Source organism: Populus alba, chromosome 7, assembly GCF_005239225.2.
Source record: "Populus alba chromosome 7, ASM523922v2, whole genome shotgun sequence".
Taxonomy (NCBI): Eukaryota; Viridiplantae; Streptophyta; class Magnoliopsida; order Malpighiales; family Salicaceae; genus Populus; species Populus alba.
In genome coordinates, this window is record NC_133290.1 from 1,276,317 (window position 1) to 1,292,535 (window position 16,219).

General features: G+C 30.9%; 3 protein-coding genes across 3 annotated transcripts; all 3 read right to left on the reverse strand.

Annotated features, from left to right (window-relative positions):
- Nucleotides 1-2,147: 2,147 nt before the first annotated feature.
- On the reverse strand, nt 2,148-3,389 carry LOC118059562 (uncharacterized). Its single transcript, XM_035072447.2, has 2 exons — nt 3,066-3,389; nt 2,148-2,832 (listed from the first exon to the last, which is right to left on the reverse strand). The coding sequence occupies exons 1-2, from the start codon at nt 3,329-3,331 to the stop codon at nt 2,394-2,396; spliced, it is 705 nt and encodes a 234-aa protein (XP_034928338.1). The 5' UTR covers nt 3,332-3,389; the 3' UTR covers nt 2,148-2,393.
- Nucleotides 3,390-4,927: 1,538 nt separating this feature from the next.
- Nucleotides 4,928-7,280, reverse strand: LOC118059563 (uncharacterized). The gene is made up of 3 exons (XM_035072448.2): nt 6,940-7,280; nt 5,981-6,417; nt 4,928-5,594 (listed from the first exon to the last, which is right to left on the reverse strand). Exons 1-3 carry the CDS (start codon nt 7,102-7,104, stop codon nt 5,159-5,161), a joined length of 1,038 nt encoding a protein of 345 aa, XP_034928339.1. The 5' UTR covers nt 7,105-7,280; the 3' UTR covers nt 4,928-5,158.
- A 5,131-nt stretch (nt 7,281-12,411) lies between these two features.
- Nucleotides 12,412-13,219, reverse strand: LOC118059564 (signaling peptide TAXIMIN 2-like). The gene is made up of 2 exons (XM_035072449.2): nt 13,036-13,219; nt 12,412-12,665 (listed from the first exon to the last, which is right to left on the reverse strand). The coding sequence occupies exons 1-2, from the start codon at nt 13,131-13,133 to the stop codon at nt 12,542-12,544; spliced, it is 222 nt and encodes a 73-aa protein (XP_034928340.1). The 5' UTR covers nt 13,134-13,219; the 3' UTR covers nt 12,412-12,541.
- Nucleotides 13,220-16,219: the final 3,000 nt, after the last annotated feature.

A 16,219-nucleotide genomic window follows, 5' to 3' on the forward strand; every position in this document is an offset into this window, starting at 1 on the left:
TTGTAAGTGTGTATTTGATATTAAAATGCAAGATGCTTTACATTTGAAAATAAATTAATTTTTTTTAGCACTAGCTCATCAAAACCATTAAAAAATACTAAAAAAATCAATTTAATATTTTTTAAGTAAAAAATACTTTTAAAACACTCAAATATAGCTTGAAACACAAAAACCAGTAGACAATAAGTATTGTTTGAGATTGTGGTAAAAGTTATGTTTCAAAATGTTTTTTTGTTTAGAAATACATTAAAATAATATTTTTTTATTTTTGATGTTAGCATATTAAAATGTTTAAAAAAATTTTAATTTTTTTTTAAAAAGAAATCAAAAGACAATGAGAGTTCAACCACACCAAATAAGCACTAAGACACCGTTTGACATTGCGTTCCAAACGGTGTTTTGCCTAAATTCAAATTTTTATTTTTTTGCTAAAATTGAGTTCGGTTTGTATTTTTTGGATCGTTTTGATGTGCTGATGTCAAAAATGATTTTTAAAAAATGAAAAAACATCATTGGCATGTATTTCGGCACGAAAAGTTATTTGAAAAGCAATCACTACCACACTGCCAAACACGCTCTAAGTTATGTAACCTAATTTTATGTTACTTTGGACTGAAGGAAGTAACAGTGAATCAATGGAACATTTAGTCACTACATACATGCTAACAAAAGCAAATAAGCTAAGTATGCTTGATCTCCAAAAAGTAAAAAGAATTACTGATCTAGATGATACTATACTGATCATTGATGATTTTATTAAGCTCGATGTATAAAATTCTGATGAATAAAATTCTTTCATTTGAAGAAAATATACATTGGTTGGATTCCATTACTCCCAAAACAAGGTGGTTGTGTGGATTTGGTTTTCATGGGTGAGATTCTGCGTCTTACAGAATCACCATGGTTTTGTAAGAGCACGTTTCTTGTTCTTGAAAAGGGAAATAAAGAAAAAAGAATGGTTAGCACAGCTGATTTTAATCATGTCGTCTTCTTGTAGGAATCCACTCATATTCACCATCGTTGCATAAAGTTGATGGCGCACTGTTCTGAACTAAAGAGAAAGAAAACAAGGACGCACCAAAAAATCAACAAGAACTAATTTTAATTGAAATTTTAACTGATAAGTTCCTCTGTACACCTTTAAGCACGTCAATGTATTTAGAACAATTTATCAATTCCATTCTGTTTCATCTGGAATGATCAAAACATTTTATACTAATTCAAAAAATAAAACAAAACAGAATATTTTCATCTCATTTTAAATTTTGGTCTGTTCTGGATTTTTCAGCTAAATTCTGTTTGGAATGTTCCAAGTTTCAATCTATATGCTCTATTCCGGTCTTAAAAAAATCATTAAATTAAATTAAACTTTGTTCAATTTAATTAATTAAACCACCCAAGTATAATTTTTTTTTCATTACTATTTTCAATAACAATGATATTAATAATAATATTAAAAATTATTATTACTATTTTTATTAACAATAATATTAATTCTTTAAAATTAAATTTATCACTAATAAATATGATATATATTCATGTTATTTTTTTCAAATTTATACTTTGCAGGAATTTAGGTAAAACAAGATATGCTTTAGATTTTATTAGCCTTGATAACATTGACCTAGCTTTATATTTAAAATATTTATGTTAAAATATTTTAATTTTATAATATTTTAATATTTTGTTTAAAATAAATTACTTTAAGATTTAAACTTGACTATTTAAAAATATTTTAAATTTTAAAATTATATTTATTTGATATTATATTTATACTGTATCATAATTTTTCTTAAATTTAAATTTTATATATATATATATATATATATATATATATATATATATATATATAGTGCATAACCCCAAAACAAACTGAAACTACTAAAAACTGGGAGCGTATATAACAAGTTCTGTATCAAAAAGAACCAATCTAAATACTACGTTCTATGTAATTTGTGTTTACAAAACTGCTCCATTTCTGTGGAGATGTGTTGTGCATTCAAAATTGGCATTGATGTTCTCAGCCCAAGAGTTTTTTGATTCCGGCCTTCTGCTCTGCAGTTAACCTTGATTATAAATTATATATTTTTGAATCTTATCCATCGGTACAAGTTTTTATCATGATATGAGAAATTAAATGAAGTAAATGCTCTTTCAAATTGTACCTTTTACTGTCAAGAAAGGAGAGATTCAACAACAATCAAGGGAAACCAGCTTTCATAAAGAACATTATGAAGAAGATGGTCAAACCCTGCATTCAACATCTCGGAAAGATGCCATGCTTCACACAGACACACACACACAGATACACACACATACAAACTGCAGCAAGAGGACACCAATCCAAAGGCTTCCTTCACATAGGAGATGTCTTACATGCTGATATTGAGATCTCAAGGACCAAAGAGTCTCCTGATTCCTGCCTTCTGTAGTACATTAATCCTTGTTGGGAACCTGATATCGAACTTGATTTTCAAAATCCCTCTCTTTGATGGCTCGCCGAGGATCGGCATCCCTTCATTCGGGACAACCTTCTGATAGTTGGGATGGATCACATCATTGATCGGAAGGGTTAAATTCCTGCCATCCAAGGTAATAAGATGGACAGTGTAGCCTGTAAAGGCTTCAGTTACAGAAATCCTTCGAGTGACGATCAAGTCGTTTCCATCACGAGTGAACTCAGAGTGGGGTTTTTCATCAACAATGAAGACAACATCAGCAGGTGTTACATTTGGTCTTTCGTTCCCTTTCTCTTCGAAAGTGATCTCCGTGCCCTTCTTCCAACCAGGCTTTGTGTCAATGGTTAGAATCTCCTCTGTTTCCCTGGTCAAGCTGCGCTCCATCCCACAAAAAAGAAAGAGCACAAGAAACACCATTAACCAAGCTCTTGGACCTTTCAGTAGACTGTAAAATGATGAAAAATAACTATCTCACACAAATCTTTGATAACAGGAAAGCATATCAAGCCCAGGACCAGCTAATCAGAGTCAACATGTTTGATCAAAACTACAGAATGGCAGTTGAACATAAAACGGGACCGAAAAGGTGATGTTTAGGACACTTACCCACTTCGATCAGCTACTTGTCTAGTTATTTTTACCCTCTTGGTAGCCCCTTGATAAAGCTCTTCAAGACTACAATACAGGGTGTGCTTAATTGCAGGATCTTTTCCAGGAGCACTAACCACGACACTTTTTTCAGAAGATCTAACGATTCCATCACCATGTATGTCATTGGAGAACTCTGTTCCTCTCGTGTTTTGATTTGGGCTATTAAACCGGAAAGATTCAGCAAAGATAGCATCAACTGCTGCCTTAATATGACTAGTCATGTCGTTGGTAGAAGGTGGATGAAAGGAAGGCAAAGAGAACTGTTCTAGCCCAGTGTATTGCAACTGCTCTACTTATAGGAAAAGTAATTGTCCTCCGTAGCCAGCATACTTCAAGTTGTGGAAAAATTGAAGCACAGTGTTTGGCTTACAGATGAAGAAAACTTAGAAACTGCGTTTCAAAAGCGTTTTTAAAAAAAATTAAATTTTTTTTATTATCTTCAAATTAATATATTTTTAGTGTTTTCAAATGATTTTGATGTGTTGATGTCAAAAATAATTTTTAAAAAAATCAAAAAAATATTATTGGCATGCATTTTGGCATAAAAAACTATTTGAAAAGCAATCGCAACCACACTACCAAATAAGCTCTTAATTACTAAGCTTTTTAAACAAACTAGGAAATACAGAAGGTCACTAAAATTAAATACTTTGATTTATATTTGTTTTTTAATTTTCTTAATTTAAATTTTAGTTATTGTTAATATTTTTTTATTAAGATATATAATTTTTAATTTATTTAATTATATATTAAAATAGGCTTTATAATTTACATTTAATCTTTTTTTAAGTATAAAAATACAATGAAAAAACTTTGCTATACAATTTTTTTTATGTTGGTGTTGCACTATTTTCCATATTTTCGGGGAATAATTTTTACAAGGCAAAACACTCATATTCACCATCTTTGCATAAAGAAAAAAGAATGGTTAATCATGTCGTCTTCGTGCAGGAATCCACTCATATTCACCATCTTTGCATAAAGTTGATGGCACTGTTCTGAACTAAAGAGAAAGAAAACAAGGACGCACCAAAAAATCAACAAGAGCTAATTTTAATTGAAATTTTAACTGATAAGTTCCTCAGTACACCTTTAAGCACAACGATGTATTTATAACAAGGTTGTAAATTCTGTTTTGTTTTGTTTTGTTTTGAAATTGTTAAAATATTTTTTACTAGTTCAAAAAATAATATAAAATCAAATAATTTTTATCTTATTTTAAATTTTAGTCTGTTACGAATTCTGTTAAATTTCATCCAGAATATTTTGATTTCATTCCAAATACTTTGTTCCGGTCTTAAACAATCATTGAATTAAATTGAACTTTATTCAATTTAATTAATTAAACCACCCAAATACATATAAAAAAATATTTAATTATTATTTTGAATAACATTAATATTAATAATAATATTAAAAATTATTATTATTATTTTTATTAATAATAATATTAATTTTTTAAAATTAGATTTATCACTAATATATATGGTTTATATTTATGTTGTTTTTTTCAAGTTTGAGCAAAAACAAGAAATGCTTTAAATCCCATTAGCCTTGATAATATTAATCTAGTTTTATATTTAAAATATTTATGTTAAAACATTTTAATTTTATAATATTTTAATATTTTAATTAAGATAAATTATTTTAAATTAAAAATTTATTTAATCTTTGACTATTTAAAAATATTTTAAATTTTAAAATTATATTTATTTAACATTGTATTTGTATTTATATTACATAATTTATAATTAATTTATTTTAAATTTAAATTTTTTTTTTATATATATATATAACTTCAAAACCACATGCCAAAATATTGCAAAACTAAAACATTTTAATTCAATTAAAAATAAAAATAAAACATCTTCCAAAACAAAATTGACAACCTGGCTTAGAAAGATGGCATTCTTGTCTGGTAGCGTATATAACAAGTTCTGTATCAAAAAGAACCAATCTAAATAATAAGGTTCTACATAATTTGTGTTTACAAAACTGCTCCATTTCTGTGGAGATGTGTTGTGCATTAAATATTGGCATTGATGTTCTCAGCCCAAGAGTTTTTTGATTCCGGCCTTCTGCTCTGCAGTTAACCTTGTTGGAAACTTAATGTTGAACTTGATCCTCAAATTTCCTCTCTTTGTCGGGTCCTTTTGGATTGGCATCCCTTCCCTTGGGACAACCTCCTCATAGTTTGGATCAATCACGGTGTTGATCGGAATGGTCAAATTCCTTCCATCTAAGGTGGTGAGATGGACAGTGTAACCTGTCAAGGCTTCAGCTAAGGGAATCTTCTGTGTGACAATCAAGTCGTTTCCATCACGAGTGAACACAGGGTGAGGTTTTTCATCAATAATGAAAACTAGATCTGCTGGTTTTGAATTCGGTTGCTCGTTCCCTTTCTCAGGGAAGGTGATCTTTGTGCCCTTCTTCCAACCAGGCTTTATGTCAATGGTTAGAATCTCCTCCACTTGCATGGTCTTGCTGCACAAGAAGAAAACTGCAAGTTTAGTGAAATGATCTAGCAACTAATCTCTGCGCATAAACATCATCATCAAAAAAGCTCCAAGACTTTAAATAGATTGTGAATTGATCTGGCAACTAATCCCAGGAATCGCTCACAACGGAGATCAAATCTCGTGTTATGAGCATGGACAGCAAGTAAAATCCACAAAAACAACATGCATTTATTCTTTGATCTAGCCAGCACCTCCCATGAGGCCATTACATGTGGAAAATCAAAAGGGAAAAACCTGATGCTCAATTTCATAGGCAGAAACCACTAGCAGAAATTCACACAAACTACAAGGAACCATACTTCAGAAACACACCTAGAGCAAGACAATTAATGTAAGAAGATATATACTTACCCACTTGCATCGACAACGTCCCTAGATATCTTCATTCTTTTGGTAGCCCCCTTGTAAAGCTCCTCAAGACTACAAAGCAGCCTTTTCTCAATTGGAGGAGCTTTTCTAGGAACACTTTGATGCATTGACCCTCCACCTCCTTCACCAAAAGAACTAAAGATAGCATCACCAAACATCCCACCTGGGAATCTTGTCCCTCTCATGCCTCCACTGCCACCTCCCATCCCTCCAAATGGACCTGAAGACCCGAAAAATTCAGCAAAAATATCATCAGCGTTGCGGGGATTGAACTGAAATGCTGTAGGCCCATCTCCTGTGGAGAAGAATGAAGCTCCACCAGGACCAGCACCACCAGCACCAGGTGGTGGTACTTGCCCCTTTAGACCCTCTTCACCATATTGGTCGTACACTGCTCTTTTTTGTGGATCACTAAGGACCTGCATAAAAAACATTGAGTTTCAATACAAAATCAATCAAATAAACAATCTTCATTAGTAATTCCAATTTTACAGAGAAAATTCCCCATGACATCAATGACTGAAAATCCCAGCTAATAATCCAGAGTTTCTATGTTGATAAACGCCATTAAAGATTGAAACTATGGTGTTGTTGACTTATAAGAACCAGATAATTATAATGATCATAGTAACGAACACAATAAACTACAAATCCCAGAAATTTAACCATGAAATCCCAATAAAGACAGAAACTTTATTTTATCCAACATGAATAAAAGCCATCAAATTTGAATATTTTCTAATATGAAACAGAGAGTTCCTCAAGATACAGTTAAAAAAAGCACAATAAACTACAAATCCAAGAATTTTAACCATGAAATCCCAATAAGGAAAATATTTTTCGAATAAAGGTTCACAAATTTGAGCAAGATAATCCAATTTAACTACAAACCCAGATCACAAAATTTAATCTTGAACTGTTAAAGGCAGGCAGGTACATACCTCATAAGCTTCAGAAATTTGCTTGAACTTTGCTTCAGCTTCTTTCTTGTTATTTGGGTTCTTATCAGGATGCCACTTCATGGCTAATTTCCTATAAGCTTTTTTCAAATCATCATCTTTAGCAGTCTTATCAACTTGTAATATCTTGTAGTAATCCACTCCCATGGTGTTACTGCTACCTCCTCTCTTTCTCTTCTTCACCTTGCTTATCCTTGTTTTTCTAATTCAAAAAATAACAGAGATTCAATTTTTCTTTTCTTTTTTTTGGTTTTTGATTATTTGAGAAACATGTTTAAGATAGAACAGCGTGGTTGTTTATAGTTTAAAACAGAACAGTGTGGTTGTTTCTGGAACACTCTACACTGTTCTATTTTAAACTTCTGCTAGTTTACACTTAAATCATTAACTCGCTACCATAGTTTTAAGACCCGGCCCGGTGGTCGACCTGGTCCAAGGCCCGGGTTCCGGGTTTTGACCGGTTCATCGGGTCTCTACCGGGTCGCCGGGTCAAAATTTATTTTTTAATAAATCAAAACGACTTCGTTTTAGCAAAAAAAAAAACAAAAAAAATAAAAGTCAACGGGTCTATGGTCGGGTAAACCGGGTCTGTCAGGACCAATTCCCAAGCGGGTTTTGACCTCCACCCGGACCGGTCCCATGCCCGGGTCGACCCGCCGGGCCTATCCGGGTTTTAAAACTATGCTCGCTACGCGCTTTTTTAATTGAAAAAATTAATTATGAGATTAAAATATAATATATATTGGATATTTTTTAAAAAATAATATAGTAATATATTGAATATATATTTTTTTAATTTTAAGATATTAAAATATACAACTGGGGCATATTGTTGCATAAAGCAAGGTGGCCTGCAAATTAACAAATACTAACGACCCGGCATTGAGTTTCAACCTGTTTTTTGAAAAATTTCAAATTTTTTTTTTGTTGCTAAAATTGAGTGCAGTTTGTACTTTTTAGATCGTTTTGATGTGTTGATATCAAAAATAATTTTTTTTTTTAAAAAATAAAAATTATTGGCATGCTTTTTGGCACGAAAAGCTATTTGAAAAGCAACTGCTACCACACTCCCAAACACCCTTTAAATGTAATAGGCAATTGAGTGTTGCAATTGTGGTAGGACAAGACTCGATTACTGTGTAGATTCGAATAGTGCTTTTTTGTTTTCTTTTTGACATGTTACTCTTTTCATTTGATTTTATTTTGTTGATGTATTTCTCCATAATCTTGAAATTTCATTTTTATTTTTTTGGTCTATGACATTCTTGCGTAGTCAAAAAAACATCTTGTTCTAATTCTAAAGGGTATAGTTTAATTGGTCAGATTTGAGATTTGCTCTATAAAAATTACCAGCTCGAGTCCCACAAACTTCAGGATTATTAGAGATTTACATGATTGTTAACTTCAGGGCTTGTGAGATTAATCAAGATGTGCGCAAGCTAACCTAAACACCTTGTTTTTGGGTTTGTACTCGTTATAAAGTTGACAAGTTTTTTTATTTTCGAAGAGATTTGAACTAGAGGGATTGAAATTGATACAAAGTGAGAAATAAAGGATGTAAAAGAAGAAGAAAAAAAACAAGAATGCATAATCCAGGGGGAGGGGAGAGAGAAAATGAAAGAAAAAAGCATTGCAGATGCCATATTGTGAAGATTTAGCTTGCACATGCCATCATGGCATAACAGTGAATACCAATTATTTCAGAAACTCCATGAAAAACAACTTTTGGAGGCAGAATGAGACCTCACGCATCGCTCAAACAAGGCAAGACTCTTCCCATAATGGCACGTGCAAGCACCAACCTTTCTTCCTCTCGTTTATTCACTTTGATACCTAATTTGATAATACCTCTTTAAATAAGCCATGGATCAGTTTAATCCATGTTTCACTAATAACTTTGCAATTCAGGCCACAATCTCATTCAATTTAACCTCTAATTCAAAAATGACTATTCAGTTAGGGTGTAATCTTAGCTCACATGAGACAAGCCATCTTCTTTTAATTTAGCCCATTCTTCTCCATTAAATATTCAATTTAATATGATTTTCATTTGATCCAAGCCCAAATAAGCCCAAGTGGTGATAAAATAGAAGAGTAAGGAGTGAAATGAAAAGGAGAGTTGGTTGACTGAGTTAGCACATTATGATCGTGTATGTGACTCAAGTCACATATTTAACTTTTACCTTGGTTGACTACTAGTGTATTATAATCGTCTATATGACATGGACCACACATTTTACATTTATTTTGGTTGACCGTTAGCACATTATGATCGTGTATATGACTTAGGTAACACATTTGATGTTTATCCTGCTTGACCGCATGTTATCTAATATATCACCGCCTTAATATTAAAAAAAAAATTGCATTGTTTTTTTAGGTTGTACCACATTTTTCTTAGTAGTTTGAGTTGGCTTTTTACTTACTAAATCAACTGGTTCACATTATAACAACTTTCACATGTTTATGTAACCTAGGCAAGCAACCAAATGAGATTTCTCAAGGTTTGGTCTTTGGCCCAAATTTATTCATATTGTCAATGTATTCCACATGACCTACTCGTATTCTTTTATAGATTTTTTCATGATCAATGGAGTTTAATTGTCATCGACTTATATGTTACGGGTTTACATCTTTTGTTAACAAAAAACACTCATTTATTCGTTTGTTACATCTCGAATATGTACTTGCAGCGGAGCGCATGTAGTAGAACTAATTCTAATTCTAAAAAAGAATAGATTGACTATATATATTTTTTTCTATTTGTTAAAACAAAACATGACTATCATTAACCTTAAATCATTGTTGTAGAACCTGGATTGGTTCTGTCGGCTAAGATGATACCTAAATTGATCCGGATTGAAGAAAAAATATTAAAAAAAACTTGATTGACCCTGTTAAAAACCTGAGTTGACCCTTTTAATGTATTGTAAAGAATAAAGGAAATAGTGAAGAAGAGAAAAACAGTGATAATCTTTCCATGTTAAAGAAAATATACCATAACCATACCCAGTTTTGAAATTGATTGAGGGAGCTTTGATGAGTTATGTTAGTTCAGAGGTGCATTGTATAGAACTGATATTGCAACATTATGAAGTTCCTTTGTCATAATCGATCAAAATCTTGCTTCTAAAAAGATGCATGGAAGCTGAGATTACAGATCAATAAAATTATAATTTAAAATAAAAACTTTTCCACTCCATCTCATTAATTCCATCCTCATAGTAAGGCTTGTATATTTGATATCAAGGAGCATTTTTTTTTTTTTTTTGTTAATAGTCAAAATTTTATTAAGAAAAAGGCTACAAAGATAGTAGCCTAACTTACATCAGATGAACAAGCAGAGGAAAGGAAAGCACAAAAACTGTTGCATGAAATAGGGGATAGCAACAAAAAGGGAACAAACAAATCAAAAGAAACCAAACTCCTCCCGACTAAACATTCTCTATATTAAGCTATAAAGAGTTGGAGTCAAGCCTCAGCCATAAAGCAATACTTTGGCGCACCATGAAGAAACAGATTTGAAGGTTAGGGGCAGCGTCATTAAAAATAACATCATTTTGATGAAGCCAAAGATTCCAAACAACGCATGAGAAAAGAAGTTGCCATGAGAGATTTTGCTGCTTGCCTTTAACCATAAAAGACCATTGGTAGCACATATCATCAACAGATTTTGGAAAAACACTGCAAAAGCCCCGATTAGAGAGCAGTTTCATCCATATATTTCAAGAGAAGTGGCAGTGAATGAAGAGGTGACTTGAAGATTCCAAGCTTTTATTGCGGAAAGCACATCTTGACTCCTGAAGGGAGAGGTAGTCGTGCTGAAATATAAAATCTCTTGTGGTTGCTTTATCTTGGACAAGGAGCCAAATGAAAAGCTGTACTTTTGGTGGGTTTAGTTTTATCCAAACAGAAGATTGGAATTGTTTGGCTCCACCGTAGAGCAACTGGTCCATCATTTTGGAGCAAGATTTTACACTGAAGAGGCCATCGTTGTTGAGGGTCCAGATTTTCTTATCCATCTTGTGGCAGAACATTGGCTTGGATTCCAGCAAGGATGATAAAAGTGATAGTTGTTCTTGTTCAAAATGAAAAAGAGGTCTGCGCCATTGCAGGGACCAGGGCCAGATTCCATTGCTCCATCTACCCATGTCAGCCACCAAAGCAGATTTAGATGAAGACAAAAGATATAGCCTTGGGAAGGCTGTTTTGAGAGGGTAGTCACCAACCCAGCTGTCTAGCCAAAAAGGATGTTAAATTGTCATTCCCCACCATGAATTTGCAATGATTCGTGAAGACTTGGTGAATGTCAGTTTGAACAATGGACATAATATCCGTCCATATCTTGGAGGGTTGGTTGTAGAAAATTGGGATCCCATTCTCATAAGCTGGATTGTATATTGAAGAGATAATCATTTTCCATAAGCTTGTACCTGGGGAAGAGAGTCTCCAAATCCATTTTAGCAGCAGGGCTTTGTTTTTCGATATAAGGGAGCCTACACCGAGGCTCCCTTATACATTTCTTTTATTTTTCTTTAACATTAAATAAACAAATATCGAAAAAAATAGAAAAAAAATCCATGATTTTACCCTCTAAACAGTATGATTTTTTGAATTTATCCCTTGTCTTAAAAATTAATCGAGAAATTAATGGAAAAATCCTTAAAATCCTCTCAAGCAATTTTTCATATGTTGGTACTTGGTAGAGAAAAGGATTGGAATTGGGATGTTTTTATAGTTTTTCTAAAGTAACCTAATTGAAAAGGCACAATAAAAAATCATATTGTTTAGAGACAGAACCAGGAATTTTTTAGTCTATAGGTTTTTTTTTTGGCTCAAGTTCAGGGGTATTTTACAATTTAACTCAAAGATTTTTGTAAAAATTCAAACTTATTTTGTGTTTTTCATAATTTATAGAATTTATCATTTAAGAAATAAAAATATACTTTCTAACACCAAAAACTCTTGAAATTACTTATGAAAGTGGATTGAGTTTTCATTAGCATTTATAAAAAAAAATCAATTTAAAATAGAAAAGTTTGCATAGATTTTTTAATGGAATTTTGTATCATTACAAACAGTAACATAACAGCATAATAAATGTTTTTTTCCCCACTAAGATATAGCGTTTGAAAAACTGTGGTAATTTTTTCAAATTATATATATTTTTTGAAATATATTAAAATGATATTTTTTAAAAAATTTATTTTTGATATCAACACATCAAAACAATTTAAAATTATAAAAAAAAATTCAAGAATTTTTTAAATTATTTTTTAAATTGAAAAAAAAACCACAATTGATTGTATATGTTTCAATGAGCCACGAAACCAATAATTTTGAAAGAAAAAAAAAAGCCATTAAACCCACATTAGTAAGATAATGAAATCTTGAATTTCAAAAGCTTTTCCTATCACTATTTATCTATAAATTATTAAATTCCAAAGTTCGAAATGAGCATAAACAAGATAACAAACTATCAGAGGAATTACAAAGTTTATTTGGGCATAAAAAATTCCAACAGAAGATTATGGAGGGAATATGCAATTAGCGAAAGAGAGAATATAAATTATCAGCAGCAGCACTAACAAGGGATTTGATCAATGAACCATCTAAGTATCCTAACAGGAAGATGCACAATATCCACTGCAAAATTGGCCAGAGCTGCACAGCATACACAACACGGGCACAAGCAACTCAATATTGTCCTACATTACATCAAAAAGGGAAAAAAAGAGTGTCAATCACGCAGAAAAATGATAGTTATTTACTATAAAATAAATAAAAACATGATATTATCATCTGGGTTTTCTTCAAATCAATCTTAAGTCAAAACCGCCCAGTTCTTTATTGAAAAAATCAACAGTATACATTACACTTTTCTGGGCACCAAACAAGCACAAGGCAATGGACAGAGTCAAGATCAAACTAAATCAAGAAAAAGAGAAAAAGAAATCAATGCCATGATCAATTTTCTTGACGTAGAGCAAACTAGCATGGTTCATGAACAGGTATGGAATCAAATTCTTGAACTTGTAATCAAGAAAACAACAAGAGAAAACGAATGGATCGACTCACCCAATGAGCCATATTACTGCACCAACAATGGACAAAACTAATGCAAGCAACGCAAAGGGAAGTCCTAACAAAAACCCTAATGGCTTGCAATCTCCCATTGTCTTTCTCCTTGCTCTTGAATCTCAATTACAGTAGAACAGGGAGTAGTTACGATTTTGAAGTAACTATGAAGAGATTCCTAAACCTAATGAGAAGTGGAACCGGAATATAACTACCTTCCTGGGCGGTTTTTGTATATATATTGACTAAATCACCCTACGTGGAATTGTGATCTTTTGCCTTGGTTATGGTTTAGCATTTCGTTTTCAGGCCTGTAATGTGAAGGGTATTTTGGGCATTGAGTTTACGGAATCTTCATTGCTGTTTCTTCTTGGTCACCACTCACTTTGCAAAGGCTTGGCAAGACTTGTCTATCATTTTCAAATTGAAACTCGAACAATATTCTCCTTTCAATCCATGAAAATGAATTCTCATCCGAGAAAGATAACAGGTGCAAATATAGTTATAAAGAATCAATCAACTTGGTTTAAAGTTCATGTCTGCTTTAGCCGCTTCACCGTACCGTCTCTTGGCGGCGTATAAGGATGGCTCCGGCGACTGTAACCATCAAATAAAAATAAATAAACTGCAAAAATTCTGTGAGGATTTTATTTTTGATTTCATTCTTAATCAATTGATTTTTTTAATTTTTATTTTTTTTGTTTTGAATTATTTTCTTGATTGATTTTTTTATTTTTTTTATTTTCTAATTCCACCTTTAGACATTTATTTTTGTTTAATTTTTATGTTAAATTTAGTTCTAATTATTTTAATTGCTATTTTTTAATCATTGTATTAATGGATTTGTTTCTTACAATTTCATCTCTAAATATTTAATTTCATTTGATTTTTCCCAAAACATTTAATTTTTATGTCGAATTTAGTTCTAATTCTTTTAATTGCTATATTTTTATTTATTTTTTTCTCAATTTCACCTCTCAATGTCTGTTTGATTAAAAATCTTACTTATTTATTTTTTTGGATTTGTCTTTAATGAGGTCACCCCAATCTCATGATCCAACTAATAAATTTGAATAATTAGCCTAACTCAACTTTCATCTTTTTTAAAATATTTTTTTGCCGGTGTTTTTTTTTTTGCTTTTCTATTTATAAGGTCATCTCAATTTCATGTCTTAGGTCAAGTGTTTGATTTGTTGATTTGGGTTGACTGTTGGGTTAATTTGAGGCCTTTTTTTGTTATTTTTTGCTTTGATAAAATTTTAAAATTGTCTGATAATAAGTTTTTTTATGGGACTCGGATCTAATGTTTCATAGGTTCTAAGCTTTTTAGAATTTGACCATGTTTAGGATGTTTGTTCAGTTTTGTTTGGTTTTTATAGATTTTTTTCAATTTCACCACCTATTTTTTTTAATATTTAAAATTTGATCATCATTCTTTTAATTTATATTTATTTTTTTAATAAATTGCATCCTCCTTGGATTTTTTCTAACAAATTTTATTATCATTCTTTTTGTTTTTTTGCAAGTTTTTTTTACTAATAATTTTCTATAGATCTCATTCTTCAAAATTATATTGGTTGAGAATTATACTTTTTCATTAAATTTGGGTAAAAAATATCACGGGATGTGATTTTTAGAGATTAGACTAGGTTTAAGAGGTTTGCCCTATTTTTTTTTTCTCTTTGTTTCTAAATTGATGTTGTCTTATTTTTTTTTTATCCTAATTTTTTTTAACTTTTGTTTTGTTATTTTTTTATATTTTTTTTAATTCTATTTGGTTAGCCCTCAATATATATATTTTTTTATTTCACCCCTATCATTTTTAAATCCATAAATAATCTATCATATTACAAATAATTTTTAATTTCATCCCGTTTGATTTGTTAATCTTTCAAGTTTGGTTCTAGTTCTTTTAATTGCACTTTTTTTTTTGCTTGTGATAATGTTTTTTACATTTCATCCTTATTGAGTTTTTTTCCTATCAGATTTTAACCCTATGCTTCTTCTTTTTTGCTATTTTTTTGCTTTTGCAAGTTTTTTTTAATAGTATTTTTAACGATTTCATCCTTTAAAATTAAATTAAATGATATTTAAACTTCTTGATTCAACTCAAGTCTATGATTTAACAAGTTATAAGTTTTTTATATTAGATTAGGTTTAGGAGGGTCGCCTAGATTTACTTGGTTTTTTCAAGCCTTTTTTTATGCTGAATTTTTTTTTAAGTTCAACTATTTTTTCTAGTTTTCTTTTAGTTAGGTTAGTAGTGAGTTGTTTGAGAATCTAAATAGGCTTGGATGTTTTTTTTTTGCCAATTTATTTTTTATTGTTTTGTTTTATAAATATTTAAATTGTCAATTTAACCAATCACTTGAAATTTGAATTTTTTCTAACCTATCACCTTTTTTGCTTTTAAATTTTTTTTGGCCTGTGGCATGTCTAGTAAATAAATAAATTAGAAAGGTTTATGCTGGGCTTAAGTTGTAGTTTTGGACTGAGTGTACTCGATTTCAGGTTCGTAAAGCCCGAAGCTAAGTGATTTTTGATGGTGGGCTTTTCTATTTCGCTAATGCCACGGGGCAGAAGGGGAAACATGATCTGACATGTCGTTTACTTCTCTAAAACCGTTTTGAGTAAATTATTTCCCTTATTTCAACCAAACTCTGTTGACTTTCGTAATTTGGTTTGCTAGAGATTTGTTTGGGTTCACATCTAGATTTTTTTAAAAAAATAAAAAACCAATATTGTTTTTGAAAAAAAAAATTGATTAATACGAGGTAAGTTGATAAACTATATATTGATTCAATTTTTTTTTTTAAATCAAATCTGGGACCAGGTCGAATGAGGCTTACTCATTAAATCATAGTTTTTTGGCAAATAATTTTTTTATGGGATAACTTATCTAATTCTTTTATTTTTAATAAAAAAAGGTTTGAATTTAAAACTTTGAAATGAAAATCCTAACTTTTAATCCCTTTCATAAATAAAAACCTGAAAAAGTCATAGAAAGAAGAAATTATTGGATGAGTACTTTTAAATTCCATTGTGATTGTTTTTTAAAGTATTTTTTTCACTCAGAAAAGCATGAAAATAATATTTTTATTATTTTTTAAAAATTATTTTTTACATCAACACATCAAAATGATTGAAAATCACAAAAAAATATTAATTAGAAACAAATAAAAAA

Coding starts and splice junctions, on each gene's coding strand:
- LOC118059562 (XM_035072447.2), bottom strand. CDS start 3,331: ATGACTAGTCATATTAAGGCAGCAGTTGATGCTATCTTTGCTGAATCT. Junction 2,833..3,065: donor CAAGTAGCTGATCGAAGTGG/GTAAGTGTCCTA, acceptor GATGGAGCGCAG/CTTGACCAGGGAAACAGAGG.
- LOC118059564 (XM_035072449.2), bottom strand. CDS start 13,133: ATGGGAGATTGCAAGCCATTAGGGTTTTTGTTAGGACTTCCCTTTGCG. Junction 12,666..13,035: donor GCAGTAATATGGCTCATTGG/GTGAGTCGATCC, acceptor GATGTAATGTAG/GACAATATTGAGTTGCTTGT.
- LOC118059563 (XM_035072448.2), bottom strand. CDS start 7,104: ATGGGAGTGGATTACTACAAGATATTACAAGTTGATAAGACTGCTAAA. Junction 6,418..6,939: donor AAATTTCTGAAGCTTATGAG/GTATGTACCTGC, acceptor TTTTTTATGCAG/GTCCTTAGTGATCCACAAAA. Junction 5,595..5,980: donor GACGTTGTCGATGCAAGTGG/GTAAGTATATAT, acceptor CTTCTTGTGCAG/CAAGACCATGCAAGTGGAGG.